This window comes from Alternaria incomplexa, assembly GCF_024043165.1.
Source record: "Alternaria incomplexa strain BMP 0042 chromosome Unknown scaffold_2, whole genome shotgun sequence".
NCBI lineage: Eukaryota > Fungi > Ascomycota > Dothideomycetes > Pleosporales > Pleosporaceae > Alternaria > Alternaria incomplexa.
This window is the reverse complement of record NW_026249851.1, coordinates 1,723,437-1,740,036: the sequence shown is the minus strand read 5'-3', so window position 1 is coordinate 1,740,036 and position 16,600 is coordinate 1,723,437. Positions and strand designations below refer to the sequence as shown.

Sequence of the window (16,600 nt, the reverse complement as noted above, 5' to 3'; positions counted from 1 at the left end):
ATGTGTATGAACAGGTTGAGTATGCGACCCAGGTATCCGACGTCAAACGTCCGTCCTCGAATTCCTTCGACTTAGACTTTGTCTTATACTCTGAAAGCCCCTCTGCACCTCCGTCACAGCATCATCCGCGCCCTGCAGTCCCTCTGCTTCATCTTTCCGATCCTCATGGTTGATGAACAAGAAGGAAAGCACCATGATCGCTGCGCCGACCCAATACAATGCCGATGCATACTGCGAGTCCAACAGCATCTGCCCGACCAGACTGCACGGAATGGTCAAACTAAGACCAACAGTGACAATCAGCGGGGAAGTAAGCAGCATAGCGTACGCCCAGCAAAAGTCGGAGACGAGAGATGATGCGCTGTTGATGAGCACGATGTTGAGGATGCGCGATGTGGGCGGGAGCTCAAAAGGTTCTATGCCGGTAAGATGTAGGATGATGAATCCGGGCCAGAGTAGTAAGATGTTGGACAATCCAACGAGGCCGAAGAAGAGAGGCATGTTGACCTTTGTCTCATCGCCAATCCGAGACTTCATGAAGACCGTGTAGAAACCGTATAGTACAGCCGACACAAAGGCCATGACGTCGCCAATGGCTAGTTCTTTTGGTGTCTTGTGCGGGAAGGAACCGCGGTTCTCGTCTGTCTCGCCGGATACGTCGACCATGGAGATGAGGGCTACACCGCCGAGAGACGCGAGTACGCCGAGGAATTTGAGCAGCGTGAAGCGCTCGACGCGCATTATGGATCCCAGAAGTAGGGTCCAGATGGAGGACGTAGAAGAAAGGATAGTAGAACTGGCAACGGTTGTGTACTCTAGACAGGCGGCCGCAAAGTAGTTTGCCAGGAACCAAAGGAGACAGAACTCCAGCGCCAGTTTCGCTGTATCTCTTATCGTCAAGCCGTCGTCCTCGTCCTGGCCACCAGTTTTCCCGGTTGCGAAACTTTGGGAGCCGTGCAGGGAGGACGATAGCAGGACTTCGGTTGCCTCGTCATTGCGAGCTTTGTTCGAGGCTGAGGTTGAAGAGGGGGTCTCGTGTTCGCGGAGGAGCTTCCATTTCCCTGCTCGCCGTTGCAAGAGGTCGCGTGCGTGTGCTAGGAGAGGTTGGCGGTGCTGCCGCGCGCTGTTGGGACGGTGACGGTCGACCCATAGGTGGTGGAGGAACATGGGTAGGAGAGGGATGACGAAGAATGTTGTGTTTACGTAGGTTACCAGGTAGGGCTTCGAGTAGGAGTCGTCTGCGAATATTGTCTGTTCCATTGTCAGCTATGCGCTTACCACTACCGTGCCATCCCAGGGGATGCGAGATACGTACACTCGCGAGGAAATTACTAGCTGTCCACAGTAGCACCGTCGCAAGTAGGAGAGCTATTCCTACTGCGTGTCGTACTTTGCTCGTCCATAATCCCTTCTTCTGTCCCTCAGCCCACTGGCTGGCTTCGCTCGCTGGGCTCTCGAGGTAGTCTTCCCCGCGCAAGTATGCGCTCTCGTCGGAGACGTCGCTAACGCGTGGACTGAGCGGCGTCGTCTCAACATCTTCTTCCCTCCGAGGTATCATGTTGGCAGGGTGTAATAGAAATTAATGTAGGTGTATGGACAGGTCCGTCAAGGAGGGTCTTCGGTGATAAGCGGGCTCACGGTCGGGGTACGTGTCGAGGCATGGAAGAATATGCGAGCGCCCATGAAATCAGTCGTTTGTCAAAGGCAGAGAAATATGCAAGTGATGGACTCGTGGCACGGGGTGGTTCGGCGTAACACGCGGACACTTGATAAGAGGGTGCTAAGTCCCGGGGGTTGCGAGTTTCATGTGTCCTCGTGTCTCAAAGAGGCCCGTTGACGGAATTGTGGCGGTGCCGCCTTAGCCACGGACCCACGTCATCACGGATACGCGGGCGGAAGGCACGCGTCTGATAGCACTCCAGGCAAAAGTACTGTTCATGTATGTATTCATATATTCTTAGGCAGCTATATCGACTAGGTGACAATGACCCCATCCGTGATGATAGATTACAGGAGTAAGAGATCCTCCTGCTCAAGAAGCATGTTCAACACCAAACTCCATGCGAACTCCAGATGCAAGACGGCATTGCGGCAGATGAGGTTCCATTGTCGGTTCTCATAAACGTCGCTTATTTCGTGATGGCATACACTAGCATGCGCAACCGCCTTCGCTGCCCTTGAGGTCGATCGGGATTGTCTCGGGGAAGTCGTTGCTGAAGTCACCCACGTCCTCCTGTGCTAGAGCTTGTCGTGCGATAACTACGGATGTCAGCTTCCGAAAGCGGGGATTCGTATGACTCTAGGTCTGGCTTACCTTCAAAAGCTTGCTCGACGTTGATGGCCTCCTTAGCACTGGTCTCGAAGTACGGGATACCACCCTTCGATTGGCAAAATGTCATGGCGCGCTTAGACGAGATCTGGCGCTGTTAGTATGAAGCCTTGAACGGTCGCTACAGAGACTCACCATCCTTTTGCTCTCCTCCACATCGATTTTGTTGCCAATGACAACCTGTCCGCGTCAGTACAGATGTACACCCAATCTACCCGTATGCACCTACAAATGGGAAGCTCTCAGGATCCATCGGGCTGGCCTGAACCAAGAATTCGTCCCTCCAGCTATCCAGGGTATCGAAACTCTTCGAGTTGTTCACGTCGTATACGAGCACGCAGCAGTCGGCACCGCGGTAGAAGGCAACACCGAGCGATTGGAAGCGCTCTTGACCGGCAGTGTCCCAGAGCTATCGTACGTCAGTAAGATCCAAGCGCGCAGATTCACATGTACACACCTGCATGGTAACCAGCCTGTCGTCGACCAGCACTTCCTTGGTCAGGAAATCGGCACCAATCGTGGCTTTGTAGCTTGCGCTGAACTTCTTGTTGACCTGTAGAGACAGTATAAGCCAGTATTCATAGCCTGTAGCTATCACTCGTGTCGTGTATAGCTCTACGAGGGGTTCTTCGTACATATTGGTTCATCAAGCTCGTCTTGCCGACCCCGCTGTCTCCGAGGATAATGACCTGCGCGCATTAGCCGTGAAGGCAAGACCCCGTCGGGAACTGAAATACCTTGAGGAGGACCTTCTTCCTTGATGCCATCTTGTAGAGAGTGTGTGTAGGTAGGAAGACGAGGTACGGCGCGGTCGATTCGAGGCGCGAAGCTAGATGCTTCGAGGTGGTGCGGAGTTGGCTGCGCGGATACTAGGCCGAGGTAGAGGGTATGCGACGCCAATATTTAGGTCTCCGGGACGTTGGTCGAGTAGGGAAATCAAGGCACTGCGTTTATGGCGCAGATACGGTGAGGATAGGTGCAGCTTCGTTACCAGAGATCGATGATGGTTGATGTCAAGCTGGGCACGGACACAACGCTAGCCGCCCGTCCCATGGTCTGAGGTGCCCACGTCAACTCACGCGCCCACCTGACACCGCATTCACATTGACCGTCTACCCCCGCCGCTGATCCACGACTGTCCATGAAGGAGAGCTTCATCCTTATATCAATTCCCAACAGTTGCTCGTGTCATCGCCAATCTCCAACCTGGCGCGACTGAGTACCTAATCGATACCTCCAGGGATACCAGTAGATCACCTAAGCGGTAAAGTTTAAGGCTGCCAGTACGGGCCTGCCCAGGTGCTCACACATCGCTCGTAGTACTGAATTCACAGTGTCAAACCCTCAACTTCTCTACGATTTTTGAACACCACACCCGTAATTACCATCTTGAACTTGTACGGCGCTTCCTTTAAAACATTTGGATGGCATCAAACTGGACAACGTGCTGTATTTATGCTCGAGAGATAAGCGAGAATTTACTTGAAAGCTCTTGATATGGTAAAACGGCCCATCATCACATGAAAGAACGCCGTATCAAAGCATTGAGATAAATGAATTCTAAATGTATTACTCCTTGAGTATAGCATGAACACTTTGCTTTGCTAGACTCTGCATGTTTGGTCTCTGATAGCAAACTTACACAGTCAAACTATCAGTGATCTACTAAGTTTCGATTGTTGATTTCTGATCGAGTGAACTGGAAGAGACGCGATTCGGCCAGTGAATGCAAACACGTCTTGGCAGAGCGTCGATTTCACTATAACTGTAGTTTCGATAGTGCGTTCTTTCCTCGACCCAGCCAATACCACTGATCCTTTCCGCATCAATCTAGAGCGTCACAGCTCCAGAGATCAGTCCTTTGTCATGACGAACGCGGATCCCCTTCACTCGCATTTCATGGCGCTCACTAATATCGGAGGCACTTTGTCCGAGCAGGAACGTATACAGCTGATCAGTAGGTCGTTAATCGCCCCAAGCTCTCGTTGTCTTTGAGAGAAAACTGACTTGAAGATCTAGATACGCTGGTATTTCTGGTCCGTACCGAGTATCCTTCCGTCGCCAGTGTTCGCGACGTCAACCTGGTCACTATCCAAATATCATCCGACAGATATCGCATCGACGTAACATCCCGCAAAGGAACTATCATCTTCGGGTGGGACGTAAGAACACGCATTGAGGTGCTCGAGGGTCTCCGTGATGCCATAGAGAAGCGAGCAGCGCAAGTGATCTTGGAAACGAGCGGGCCACGGAACGGACGTGTGCTGGCAAAAGACCAGCCAAAGTCCCATAGACAAGACCCCAAGGCGTCATCGGATTGCCTGAAGCATGAGACTGACAAGTTTCTTACAAAGAAGGCCGATGGCGATTTTGCAAATCTAGACGCCATGCTCGTGAAGAACGACAACAATCATCAGACCCGGATACCTTTTCGCGCCGGTCCAAAGAGAAAGGCGCAAGATCAGAACGAGTGCACAAGGAAGAAATCCAAAGGAAATGACTGCGTCATGAATGACGAAATACTTGGCGAAGCAGAAGAGGAAAGGATGTCAGACCATGAAGGACATGAGGAAGCGATGGACAGCCAAATCGAAGGCGAACCAGAAGACATGGAAGAAGAAGACCCGCCTCCGTCTGTCAGTGCTGTGCTTGCAAAATATGCAGCTGGCGAGCCAAAGCGTCGAAAGTGGAGAGGTCGCACGGCTGACACGCCAATGAGGCACGATATGGATGGCATTGCTGAAGGGAACGTATCCGACGACGAGCAGGTCATCATTGGAGAGGATAGCGACTTCTGGCGCGAACGGTAGATACTACGCAGTCAACAGGCGGAAAGCCACGCGAGTGAAGGGTGTTTGGTGGTGGTGTTGGGTAGTAGCTGCCCCGGTAGCGGGAGTGCGAAGTCCGGCGCTAGCAGCCTAGCAGTCGCGATCATTCTGCGCGCATGTCCTTCGCTTTCTCACTCGTGTCAATGATGTCCTATGCACAGCGTTGACAATTAACTCCATTCTACATGAAATCTCGCTGATGATCGATCTTGATGGGTCTTGATGGTTTACTCATCCTACGCCGTACACGATGGTCTCTTCGCAACTTCCCCGTGCGGGGATCCGTACGATAGCCACGGTCCTGGTTGACGACCAGCTGCAACGCAATTGTATATGACAGCGCATCGGGGTTGAAACTCATTTCTGTCTTTTTACCTCTCATTTCTCCTACCACGCACACATTGTTACTTGGAAGATGTCGCAAACTACTACTACCGGAACCGAGACGATGCGCCTGCCAGCAACGATGAGAGCATGGCAATGGTCAACATGCGGTACCACCCTCGAGGAGGCAATACAGCTCAATGAGTCAGTACCGCTGCCGACAGCGAAGCGGCCACTCGCAAGTGGAGAATCTCTGATTCAGGTTCACGCTGCTGCTCTGAACCAGGTCGACTACAAGCTTGCAGAACTACCCATCGTTGGGCGAATGGCCATCCCTAAGCCAGCAACCCCCGGACTTGATTTCGCTGGAAGAGTCGCTGAAGTGGGACCGGATTGCGACCTCACGGTCGGGCAAATGGTTTTTGGCAAGCTCGAGCCGAAGCAACAGTTTGGCACATTGGGAGAATTCATCATCGGTTCAAAAGCGGGAACGGTGCCAATGCCCGATGGTATCTCAGCGGAGCAAGCAGCAACGCTGGGAGTCTGCGGTCTTGTTACATATCAGTGCCTCGCACCGAATGTAAAAGCCGGTGACAGAGTACTAATCAACGGTGGTTCAGGTGGTACGGGTACTTTTGCCATTCAGATCGCAAAAGCTCTGGGATGCTATGTCACAACGACCTGCTCCGGTAAGCGTCCAACAGTCGCGACAATGATGCATTTTCTGATCCCTCACAGCCGCAAATGTTCAGCTTTGCAAGGATCTTGGGGCCGACGAAGTCATCGACTATCGCCAGAACGATGTACCTACCATTCTGGCAAGCAGCTCAAACCACTATGACATGGTTCTCGACAACATTGGACATCAGTTTGAGCTATACTGGAAATCACCCTCCTTCACAAAACCTGCAGCGAAGTACGTCCAGATCGGATCTCAAGTGAGCCTACCCTTTATCTACGATCTCGCATTCCGCTTCCTGGTACCGACGTGGCTTGGAGGTGGGCAACGGCGATTCTCTTTCGGTCTTGCTTCTACGAACTTCGAAGACTTCACGAAGTTGGGTAAACTTGTTGCGGACGGGAAAGTGAAACCTGTCGTGAGTGAGGTGTATGCTTTCGAGCATGTACCCGACGCTTATGAGAAGCTCAGAACAGGCAGAGCGAAGGGAAAGCTGGTAGTCAAATTGGGAGTAAAGTGAACGACTGGCTGAAGCGAGAGCAATGCGTGCCACCCTCCAGATTTGAAGCGAGGCCAAACTGTGGGAACTTGTCGTTCGATGGCCGCAGTTGTGTTCGCGCCTGTAACCGAATTGCTTGCTGTGCACAATCTGTTCAGCCTCAGTTCGCAGAACCTCCCAATGGGGGATTAGTGCGCGAAAATGGTAATCTGGATAAGAAAAGGACCGTTGTTGCCATTCGCTCAGTTTGCGTGGACGCGCTCGTGGCGGCGCTAAGGCTGTTTCAGGCAACGAGGAGGCTGTGTTGAACGCCGATCTGCCTCAGCTGTGTATACCAATACGAGCATACATTCTACCAGGTTCCATATGGATCGATTCCAATATTTCGAAATGACATGTGGCAGTCAAGAAATAATGCAGTCCTACCCCGTTACTAACAAGAAGCGTGCGGACAAAATCGCGGATGTCACAGAGAAACTGTGACGCGCCTATATTACCCGAATACGTCTACCTTCAAAGCGATATGAGCGCCACATATTCAAAACAGGCAGGCAAAAGAAGACAGGAAGCCAGTCCGGAAGACAATGCTGAAGGAAGGAAACGGCTTAAACCAGCCATCGACCCAACATCATCACTGTGTACGGGATGTCAAATGCTTGACATCGACAACGTTTTCGAAGCGGCCCTCAAGTACTACAAACGCAGAGTGGACGATCCAGACAAGAAGTCGAAGCTCTACGAAGCTAGCGATGGAAGGCACTTCTACGCTGATGCAGTCTCGGTGCATCGGTTTGGCACGAGGCTGTCCAAGCCATCAGATTGTCCCTTGTGCGACTTCCTTCGATCTGTCAGAGTCCAGCCAGATATACATGAACGCTACAAACTACTTGCGTTCCCTAGCACCGATGCTTGGCTCTTCAATGCAGCTCGGGTGAGAACCGCGTTTAAAGATCCCGACTTCCTCGAGGAACGCCACGATACAGTATTCATGGCAGTCGTGCCAGATATAGAGTCGATCCCACCGACCGGGCACGATGCCTCATGGCTAGATTACGAGATTCCAGCTGTGGGGGCCATATTCTACAAGCCGGCTGCCGAGCCCAGCGACGGTCTCAACCAGAATCTGCTTGGAGCAAGAGAGCTTAAGAGTTCATTCGATCTTGAGCGGTTACGGTCATGGCTCGATTATTGCCGCAGTGGACACGGTACCGCCTGCAGACAACGTGCATCGGAAGAACCGGTAACCAGAGGCTTTCGTTTGATCAACTGTACCAAGGATCCTCCCGAGGTTGAAGACAAGCCGTGGGGAACTCCGTACGCTGCTTTAAGCTATGTTTGGGGATCTACACCCGCCGATCTGGAAGACTGGCCGGCAACTGTCATGGACGCAGTCGAGGTCACACGCAAGCTCGACTTTACCTATCTGTGGGTGGATCGGAGCTGTATAAACCAGGCGGATCCAGAAGAGAAAGGCTACCTAATTTCGAGGATGACCACAATATATGAAGCTGCTGAGTTCACCATCGTAGCAGCTGCAGGAAATGGTGCTAGCCATGGTCTTCCTGGGGTACGGAACACACCTCGCAAGCCACAGCCAAAGTACTACGCTGATAGCGGAAGTCTGCTTCTTTCTATGCTCCCTGACCCGCGGCGAGAAATACTCCAATCGCAATATTGGACACGCGGCTGGACATACCAAGAAGGAGTCCTCTCTAACCGCCGCATCGTCTTCACAGAACACCAGTTCTATTGGGAATGTCGATGTATGGCCTCGAATGAAAGCGCGGATGTGTCGCTGTTCCACCAACCCATAAGCCATGAGAACGATCCCAACACCATTCTGGTAGACTTCATGTTGAGCGGCATATTCAAAGGCGGTGCATTCAGCGGAGGCAGTAGTGCGCACCAGGGAGACTTGGTCATTGCTAATGACGAGGAGTATCGGCTGGACTATGGCTTTCCTGTCGTTGAGGAGATAACCGTTGGAGCGCAATTGCGAGGGCTGTGCGAACATATGCGTGAGTTTACGAAACGACGCTTGACACAAGCTACAGATACCCTGCCAGCCTGTAAGTAGTCTGCCTTGGCACTGCTGGTGTTACCAATACTAAATTCTGCGCCATCTCTAGTCCAGGGTGTTCTTGGAATGTACGAACAAACCACATCGCTGCATATGTTTCACGGAATACCTTTGTGGACGGGCGACATTGCTGGAAGCGCTGCCCCCGCTCAGATTACCTTCGCCTTGGCGATATCGTCATGGTTTCACCGCGCGGGCTCGCATCAGGCGATGTTTATCTCCGAAGCATGTATGCGACGTAATCATTTACCTTCGTGGACCTGGTAAGAGAGCCGTTGCGCGAGCTGCGCGTAAGACATTGACTGACTTCGTATCTTGAACTTTAGGGCTGGCTGGGGCGGTACAGTCAGTTGGCGGCTACCTCCCAATACTGAATATTGCGCTTATCTGAGTGATCTGATCAATGCCACAAGCCCAAGTCTCGTGTGGGGTGCGAATATGTATCTCTCTCATCCTGGACGTCCAGAGGTAGTACGGCTGTTAGACCAAAACTCGGCGCTTCGTCTGGCCAACGGCACGTTTTCCACACTGGAGATAAAGAATCCGTTTCTCTTGAACAAGTTCCAACCGGTCAAGGAAGTAAATCGAGAATGGTCGTGGGGCAGACTGGTTGGGAGGATTGGTCGCGAACGGTATATGTCTCACCGTGTTGACAAAGCCACAGACTGGTGGAGGATAGGTGGTCGCCTCGCTTTCACCAGCATGTCAATTGACATAACCCAACAAGAGTGGACTGCCAAGCACGGCTCTGGCGAGTTCATAAGTGTTTTGATCTTTGTTGGGAGATTCCTCGATGTTGAGCACGGGTAAGTGTATCCGTACGAAATGTATATGAGACACACACTGACCTCGTACACCTTGATGTAGCGCGGCACGGTTTTTGACGTTGCGAAAGGTACCTCATTCAAATCCTGTTGTGTGGGAGCGAGTCGGCATGCTTTCTTTGGTGCTTGGCTACATAGGCAAGACCCGGAGCGTTTCGGGTCTTTTTTACCTGACGCCAGCTCATACTCGGAGTGGTTCTATAATGATCCAATGAATTAGCGACTGTCGCGACTAGATGTCAAAAACGATTGTGCAACCTTAGGAGTTGCTGTGAATACCCTGGGGCGTGTGCGTTCAAGAAATACGGCTAGCGATGGTAAGATCGATGCTGCAATTCCAAAGGAGTGTACACTTAGTGCTCTGTAGAAACTCAAGGTGCATACGGTTCGTTGAGGATATACTTCCAGGGTGGTGATGGGTTAGACAAAGTTCGTGATGTACGTCATGTAGCCGCACCCCACATATACCTTGGCAACAGCATCCATGAGCCGACGTCTTCACACGCCCATCCCGTACTTCACCCTGAACGGCAGAGGCGAAAATTGAAAGAAGAGCCGCGATCCTCAAGCTTTTCAGTGACATATGCACAAACATGCAGAAGGTTTCGGTCTGGGCTGACGAGCTCGGTCAAAAGCTGATAACCTAAATAGGAAATCCCACCCAGACATGTCGCATCTCCAAACATGGAGGAATTCACATTCCCATCTTGTCGCGCACGTCCGAGCCCTGGCATGCCAATTATTCTAGGCCGGCAGCCTCAAAAGTACCGGTTCGGTAGAGAAGCCCGACCATGCGAGTGATCCCCGACAGGGGCCAGGGTAAAAGGTGTTAGGGCGAGCAGGTAATGTACCCGCTCAAGTGCATGTTATGTGTCACTGGCGTATGGTACCGAAGTGCCGATGCGAGGTGTGCTGGTACCATGGTGCATGTATCAGGGATGTGGGGAGTGTGTTCTAGAATACTGGCTAGTGTGGAACGTGGTTGCAGGATTTTCATGTGGTGGCTTTGTGGTACGAGTTGTAAGGGGCGAGTATCGTGAGATCCATTTTAGGAAGGCACTTCCGATGTAAGGTACTATGAAGCGGTGTGAATTGGTCTGCCTGATGGGTGGGTCCGGTGATGCTCTGTGAAGAAGTGTACGCCATGAACAGACCTTGCGCGGCCTCAGCGGCTCATGTATACCTCTCTGTTCATGTGCCCAGAGGTGAAGCTAGTCAATGATTTGTGAGTTACTTCAAGAAAGCATGAGCCAAAGATATGTCAGAGCGTAGAAGTTGATTCTGCTTGTACTGTGTATTACTTGCTATTATGCTAGTCACGAATTGTGATCTATGAATTGAACTTTTCTTTGTGCCAAGGAAAAACGCCTGCTGGATGTCCATTCGATGCAAGAGCGGCTCAGCCTGAGCTCAACCCGAAAACACCAGCAATGAGCCGAACGCCGTAAAAAAATCCAATAAGAGTGGCGAGCATGTAAACGCGACGCCGGGTATATCCTACAGTCCACTAGTGATAGTTCCAAGCGAAAATAGACCAATGGCACAGTAAGGAGATTCGTGAAGCGTCGATGATCTCATCGTAAAATGGGGTATAAGCGAAGAAAGGAAATAGGAAGCTCGCAGCTATTGCTCCAGACTGAAGCTTCCGGAGCGGGAGCTGCTGTTGGAGAAAGGAAATTCGCAGTCGTCGACGTAAGTCGGGGGGCTGATAGGAACGTCTTCGTAGAGAGGAGGTTGCTCCTCATCCCAAGCAATACCCATACCAGAGCGCTCAGTGAGCACGAGGTGGAACTGAGTGCGGAGAACGCGAGCGGCGCCAGTAGGAGTGGCTTGGTTGAGCTTCTTGAGGGGTGCCCACTCTTCAGCGACAACCATCTCAATGATGAGGTTGTGCTTGACGCTCATGCCGCTTGGGCTCTCCATGTCGCAAAGAGGCTTCAGGCCGACGTTGCAGGCGGCCTGAAACTCGACGTCAATCTCGCCCTTCTCAAAGTCGGTCTTCCAGCCAGTCTTGACCTCCTCGCTGGCGATGGCGCGAACATCCTCGTGAAGGACACCCTTGCCCTCACCCCCGACCTTGGAAATGTGCTTGGCACAGGCTGGAGCAATGAACTTCTGCGTCTCCTCAATGCGCCAGTTGAGCTTGCGGAGCCTCCATCGTGTTTGTGAGTCTCCTTTGTTCTGCACGATACCAGATAGGCGCATCTCAATGGGGAAGTCACCAATCGGGTGGATGACCGGGGGTAGCTTCACTGAAGCGGTAAGGTTCGTGGGAGGAAAGATGCGAATAGAGTGCTTCTCGGCTCCGGGAAAGATGGCGCGCTTGATGTCCAGATTGCGCTTGTAGGTAATCTTACCCGATGAGGTAGTAGCAACAGCGGAAAGGTAGTAATCGACTGTGGCGAGGCTACCATGTGTAGTCGCAGGCAGGTGTCCCGGCAGCAAGTGGCTGAAGGGGAATGTGTGTGGGCCATGACGCAGCGAAGTAGGATGCGTCAGGAACTCCCACTTGTGGATTTCGGTGGTTTGCGTGCTGCAATCGGGGCAGTGTGGGGCGACAGGCTTCTTAGTGGAAACGATGGCGAGCATGCGCATCTCGAATTTTTCCACGGTGACGTAGGGGTCATGAACGTTGATGACGAGCTGACCCGAGAAAATAGCGCCGGTCGAAGACTGGGGGCTGTTGTAGAAGACAATGGGCGGCGACTCAACGCTCATGTTCATGGAAGCCGCGCCCTGAGCCTCAACCTTGGGGCTCTTCTTGACTTCCTCTTTTTCTTTCGCATGCTTGTCATGCTTGTGGCGGTTGAAGATGTCCATGACGAGCGACTCTTCCGACTTTGACTTTGCTTTTACGCGGGGTGCGTCGTAGGAGTAGACGGGCGGAAGCAGGCCTTCAGCGTGCGGTTTGATGTGGTCCAATTTAGGCAATGGCGTGGGAGCCACCCTCGCGAGGGTGCTCAACAGGCGACCGGGCATGTCTGATAAAGAATCCGGGGTAGGGCTGAGATTGAGTGACGTGAGTGGATGTTGGCAGGTTTGAATCTGCGAGATAAGGAGCTGTCCAATGGAGTGAGGGAGTGGGCCGAGATCCGATATGCAGGTGCAGCAACTGTTGAATGCGGCGGCGTTCAAGAGTTAACCTTGTGGGAGTGGAGGTGGTTATAGAGAGTCTGTGGCAGGAACATGTTCTAGCTGTCAAAGTAACCAAAGGGGTAGCTCGGGGTAGGGCGTAGTCTTATTTAAAGGCGTTCAGCATTTTGAGGGAAGTTTTACATGAGAGAAACTCGATTTCGCATGATTTCATCGGTTATACCAGATGCAGGGATTGCGCACGCCACGCTAACGGGTTCTGGCAAGCACACCCCTGCGCCTTCCATGGAATTTTTGGGTCAGGAGGAAGGAACGCACGGCCTGCCGCTCTCGCGATCGCCCAGTAGCTGTCGTGCCTGCCAACTAAAAAGACGTCAACACCTGGGAAACCTTCTCAGCTGAGCTGGTACGAGAGCGTCGTGATTGTCGCGCCCTATACCGGTGTATGCAGCGCATTCCCCATCACCATGCATAACCAAGCGCTCGCTGCTGACCGCCGATTCATCACCAGGCCGAACGCATTCCGAATTCCAGCTCGTGCTTTGGCCGCCGCCAACAAGCACCGTGGTGGCTTGACTATGCGGCCAACATGTGTGACTCGCCGACGGCCATTCACTTCAGCACACATTGTACCAGAGAGTCTCCACCCGGAAACCCTGGGGTGCTCGTCCATCGCAACGGCACACTGTCCGCCCGCTAGCCATCATTCGCTGACGCACATCTGATGCGCTGTTCCCCGCAACATGGCGTTCTGATCGCCTGCAAAGTGCGACTCTGGGGACGAATATTCGAGCATCTCCTCGGACTGCCCATACACCGGCGCGACTCCCCGCACTCCTCAAGGGCGCGCATCGTCACGTCAGGAGGTGCACCTGACACGTATTTGATGACCGCTTATGCGCCCTACTCGACTACATTGCGCATTGCTAATTGTGCAACGTCTTCGTCAATCCACAGTCATATTCGTGCTCATCGTGATGGCGACAGATGCCAAGCCGCGCCGGCGTTAGGTAATGCAACGAGTTTTTCCTACACCCACCGTGGAGCGAGAAGAAACGCTGACTGGGTACTCCACCTGTCCCAGATCCTTTACAGCTTCTTTGCACACTTTGGCGTTCCGGCCCGATATTGGCTGTTACCTACGATGCGTCGTGTCAAAGCCTCCACTTGTTGAGGGACCAGACTGGTCTACATTACTCGATGGAAACTGCACCGGTTCCGATCACGCAACCACTTTCGCGTCGGAAATGCCCGACGAGTCCATGTGGATCAGGGCAGACGAAGCCTCCAAACACCACCTAGAAATCTCACGATACTTCGCTTAACAACGGCGACGCTTGCATGGCGTCCGCGATCTGCCAAGACTGAAGCGCCCGATTCGGTAAAACAATTGCATTCTCTGCATATCTCTGGTTACCTGAACCATACACTGAGTCCATGTGGCGCACCCATGGTTCGTTCAAGGATCTCTTTCCCGTTGACATGTGCAACTCAGCATGCCACGCGTAGCTTCAGGGTTAGAGTCATCATGGCGAAATTTGACCTGAAACTGACGCCATCCAATGGCCCGTGAACGTGTCATGGCGGGACCACACTGGCAGCACGAACACCATTTCACCGCTTCTGTGGTTGCTGAATGCAGACACAACTCGCGGTGTCTAGACCTCTAGAACGGTGCCCTGCATTGCGGCTCTCTGTAGCCTCATCCGGGCGCAAAGCTTCGATCTACGACGGGCCGATTCGGTATACCTCTCTTGATCTCCAGTCCAGTATTGCACGGCGCTCCCGTTGTGGCGCTTTTTGCATCGGGGTCTTTTCCGTCGTATTAAGGCTGTTATTGTCACGAACCAAAGTAAGCATCATGGCTTCTAGCTTCGTCGGTCTCGCTTTCTGTACTGAACGCCGAGCAACCCCGGATCGGAATGCGGAGTAGCATCCGGAACATATCAAACTCATCATTCCGAGAACCGCTTGTTTTTCCTATAGCACTGCCTCCGGGCATATTCAGAAATCTCTGCGCATGCCACTGACAGCTGGACAGGTGATACACGCAAGCGCGTCACCAGGACACGTCTGAACACGCCTTATACCAAGTGGATCGCGTTTGGCGAGACATGGTTTTCTCGCAACGAGTGTACCCGCACCAACGCATCGCTAGTACCCGCATAGGAACAGTACCAAGATCTCCCACGTACGTCGATCTACCGTGGACAGAATGCAACAGCTTTTTCTAGTACATGTAGCAAGATTTTCCACGCCCCATAAAACACCAGAACGGCGCAAATCTGCATCCTCACTTCCTACCTGGAATAGCTTCAATTGAAGACATGGTGGATTCGACGTCTCGCTGCATATCTTTAGACGACGTAACCCACTTTCCATCAAATCACCTTCGGACTCAGCCGCTATTCGTACAATTGGAGACGATGCGCTGTGCTTGAGCTCTTTTTGCAGCTGTGTTCAGGATCGCGACTGAGTAGGCACGACGCATGCTCCACAGTCAGCGCTTGCGCGGAAGATATTGCAACCTTCTCCTTAGCATCGTGTGGAGTAAGTGGGTACGGCATTCGATTCGAGCTAAACGTGTTCTCGCGTGTGACATCGCAAACTTTTCTTAGGGATCCCTGTTCCTGTAAACAGACTCACGCCATGTATCCCCACCGTCAGACTCAGAAAACTCCATTAGCGTAGAACGAGTGTTTCGGACATCGCGTTGAAACCAGGACTTTCAAAGTAGAGAATAAGTCACGCATGAGCATGCAGTTGAGGAAGTGGCAGGTGCATCAATTCATTAGATCGTGCTACGTGCCATGTAGACCTTCACCCATCCTGTTGTCCGAACCCTAGACTCCATACTATGCAAGCCGTGTTGGTATCTTCAAGTGGTATCGTAGATCTACTCGTCGTCCTCATCGGCCTCGTCGTTGACGACGTTGAAGAAGCGGAGCTCGTAGACGCCCTTGGAGGTGGAAACGACGCGGAGCCAGTCACGGAGCTGCTGCTTCTTGAGGAACTTCTTGGTGCTGTCAAGCTATTAGCCAACATCCTTCCCTCTGAAGCGCCAGGTGTTCAACATACAGGTACTTCAGGTAGCGGCCAGAGAACTCCTGGTGCGCAATGACCTCGATCTTGCCATCGCCCTGCTGGCTGATCTGGATGGTATCACCAAGGTTACCGGTGCGGCCCTCAACCTTGATGCGGTCGTGCAGGAACTTCTCGAAAGCCTGGATGTCGAAGATCTTGTCGTTGACGGGCTGCGAGCAGTTGATGATGAACTTCTTGGTGACCTTTTGGCCCTTCTTGGCGGCAGCGGAGCGCTTCTATAACTTGAGTACTTAGCCTACTGTTCTTGTGCGCGTGGGGTGCTCCCTTGCGCTGGACAGCAAAGCGGTTGTACGTACGGTGGTGGACATTTTGGCGGTATGGGGAGGGGAGCGCAAAGAAATGGATATCCTGCGTCTGATTTGGAGGGATTGGAGAATGAGTGAGTGTCGCGCGGTGCGCCAGAAGTTCGAGCAGTTCAAAATTGTCGGCACGATGGTGGGGTACTAGTCCCGAAGGGGCTAGTGGCGCCGAGTGTTCGAGTAGCTCGGTACCTGAGGTCATCATCATCGTTGTTGATGCCTCCCAGCAATTAAACGCTCTGACTATCTTCATTACATTCCGAAAACTCAATAACCTCCGCGCATGCCTTCTATGAGGGGCGCGACACGTCTGCTACATTCACATCACGAGCCAGCAATCCTCATCCCTTAATGCGAGCGCGATCACTCGTCTGTACATCTTTCAACAGTCAAATGCGCGTAAGAAACCCATTACACTATTGAACAGACCGTCTGCCAAGACGATTGGTACTATGTTGTCACATCTAGCGTTTCTAGTCTAGCTCTATTGCCCCATTCCAAGGTCATTACAAAGGACATTGCATTCCAAGGTTCACTCCG

General features: G+C 52.4%; 7 protein-coding genes across 7 annotated transcripts; 3 read left to right on the top strand and 4 right to left on the bottom strand.

Moving 5' to 3' along the window:
- Positions 1–42: 42 nt before the first annotated feature.
- Positions 43–1,558, bottom strand: J4E90_002087 (uncharacterized protein; the record flags this gene model as incomplete). Its single annotated transcript, XM_051431669.1, has 2 exons — positions 43–1,251; positions 1,316–1,558. 2 exons carry the CDS (start codon positions 1,556–1,558, stop codon positions 43–45), a joined length of 1,452 nt encoding a protein of 483 aa, XP_051294803.1.
- A 591-nt stretch (positions 1,559–2,149) lies between these two features.
- YPT7 (Rab GTPase ypt7) lies at positions 2,150–3,096 on the bottom strand (the record flags this gene model as incomplete). Its single annotated transcript, XM_051431668.1, has 7 exons — positions 2,150–2,259; positions 2,315–2,417; positions 2,465–2,509; positions 2,559–2,738; positions 2,787–2,882; positions 2,965–3,018; positions 3,067–3,096. The coding sequence occupies 7 exons, from the start codon at positions 3,094–3,096 to the stop codon at positions 2,150–2,152; spliced, it is 618 nt and encodes a 205-aa protein (XP_051294802.1).
- Positions 3,097–4,228: 1,132 nt separating this feature from the next.
- Positions 4,229–5,139, top strand: J4E90_002085 (uncharacterized protein; the record flags this gene model as incomplete). The annotated part of the gene is made up of 2 exons (XM_051431667.1): positions 4,229–4,286; positions 4,349–5,139. The coding sequence occupies 2 exons, from the start codon at positions 4,229–4,231 to the stop codon at positions 5,137–5,139; spliced, it is 849 nt and encodes a 282-aa protein (XP_051294801.1).
- Positions 5,140–5,572: 433 nt separating this feature from the next.
- Positions 5,573–6,680, top strand: J4E90_002084 (uncharacterized protein; the record flags this gene model as incomplete). The annotated part of the gene is made up of 2 exons (XM_051431666.1): positions 5,573–6,170; positions 6,220–6,680. 2 exons carry the CDS (start codon positions 5,573–5,575, stop codon positions 6,678–6,680), a joined length of 1,059 nt encoding a protein of 352 aa, XP_051294800.1.
- Positions 6,681–7,182: 502 nt separating this feature from the next.
- Positions 7,183–8,736, top strand: J4E90_002083 (uncharacterized protein; the record flags this gene model as incomplete). The annotated part of the gene is made up of 1 exon (XM_051431665.1): positions 7,183–8,736. The coding sequence occupies one exon, from the start codon at positions 7,183–7,185 to the stop codon at positions 8,734–8,736; it is 1,554 nt and encodes a 517-aa protein (XP_051294799.1).
- Positions 8,737–11,186: 2,450 nt separating this feature from the next.
- J4E90_002082 (uncharacterized protein) lies at positions 11,187–12,542 on the bottom strand (the record flags this gene model as incomplete). The annotated part of the gene is made up of 1 exon (XM_051431664.1): positions 11,187–12,542. One exon carries the CDS (start codon positions 12,540–12,542, stop codon positions 11,187–11,189), a length of 1,356 nt encoding a protein of 451 aa, XP_051294798.1.
- A 3,010-nt stretch (positions 12,543–15,552) lies between these two features.
- RPL22 (60S ribosomal protein L22) lies at positions 15,553–16,069 on the bottom strand (the record flags this gene model as incomplete). The annotated part of the gene is made up of 3 exons (XM_051431663.1): positions 15,553–15,679; positions 15,735–15,976; positions 16,058–16,069. The coding sequence occupies 3 exons, from the start codon at positions 16,067–16,069 to the stop codon at positions 15,553–15,555; spliced, it is 381 nt and encodes a 126-aa protein (XP_051294797.1).
- Between the last annotated feature and the right edge of the window lie 531 nt (positions 16,070–16,600).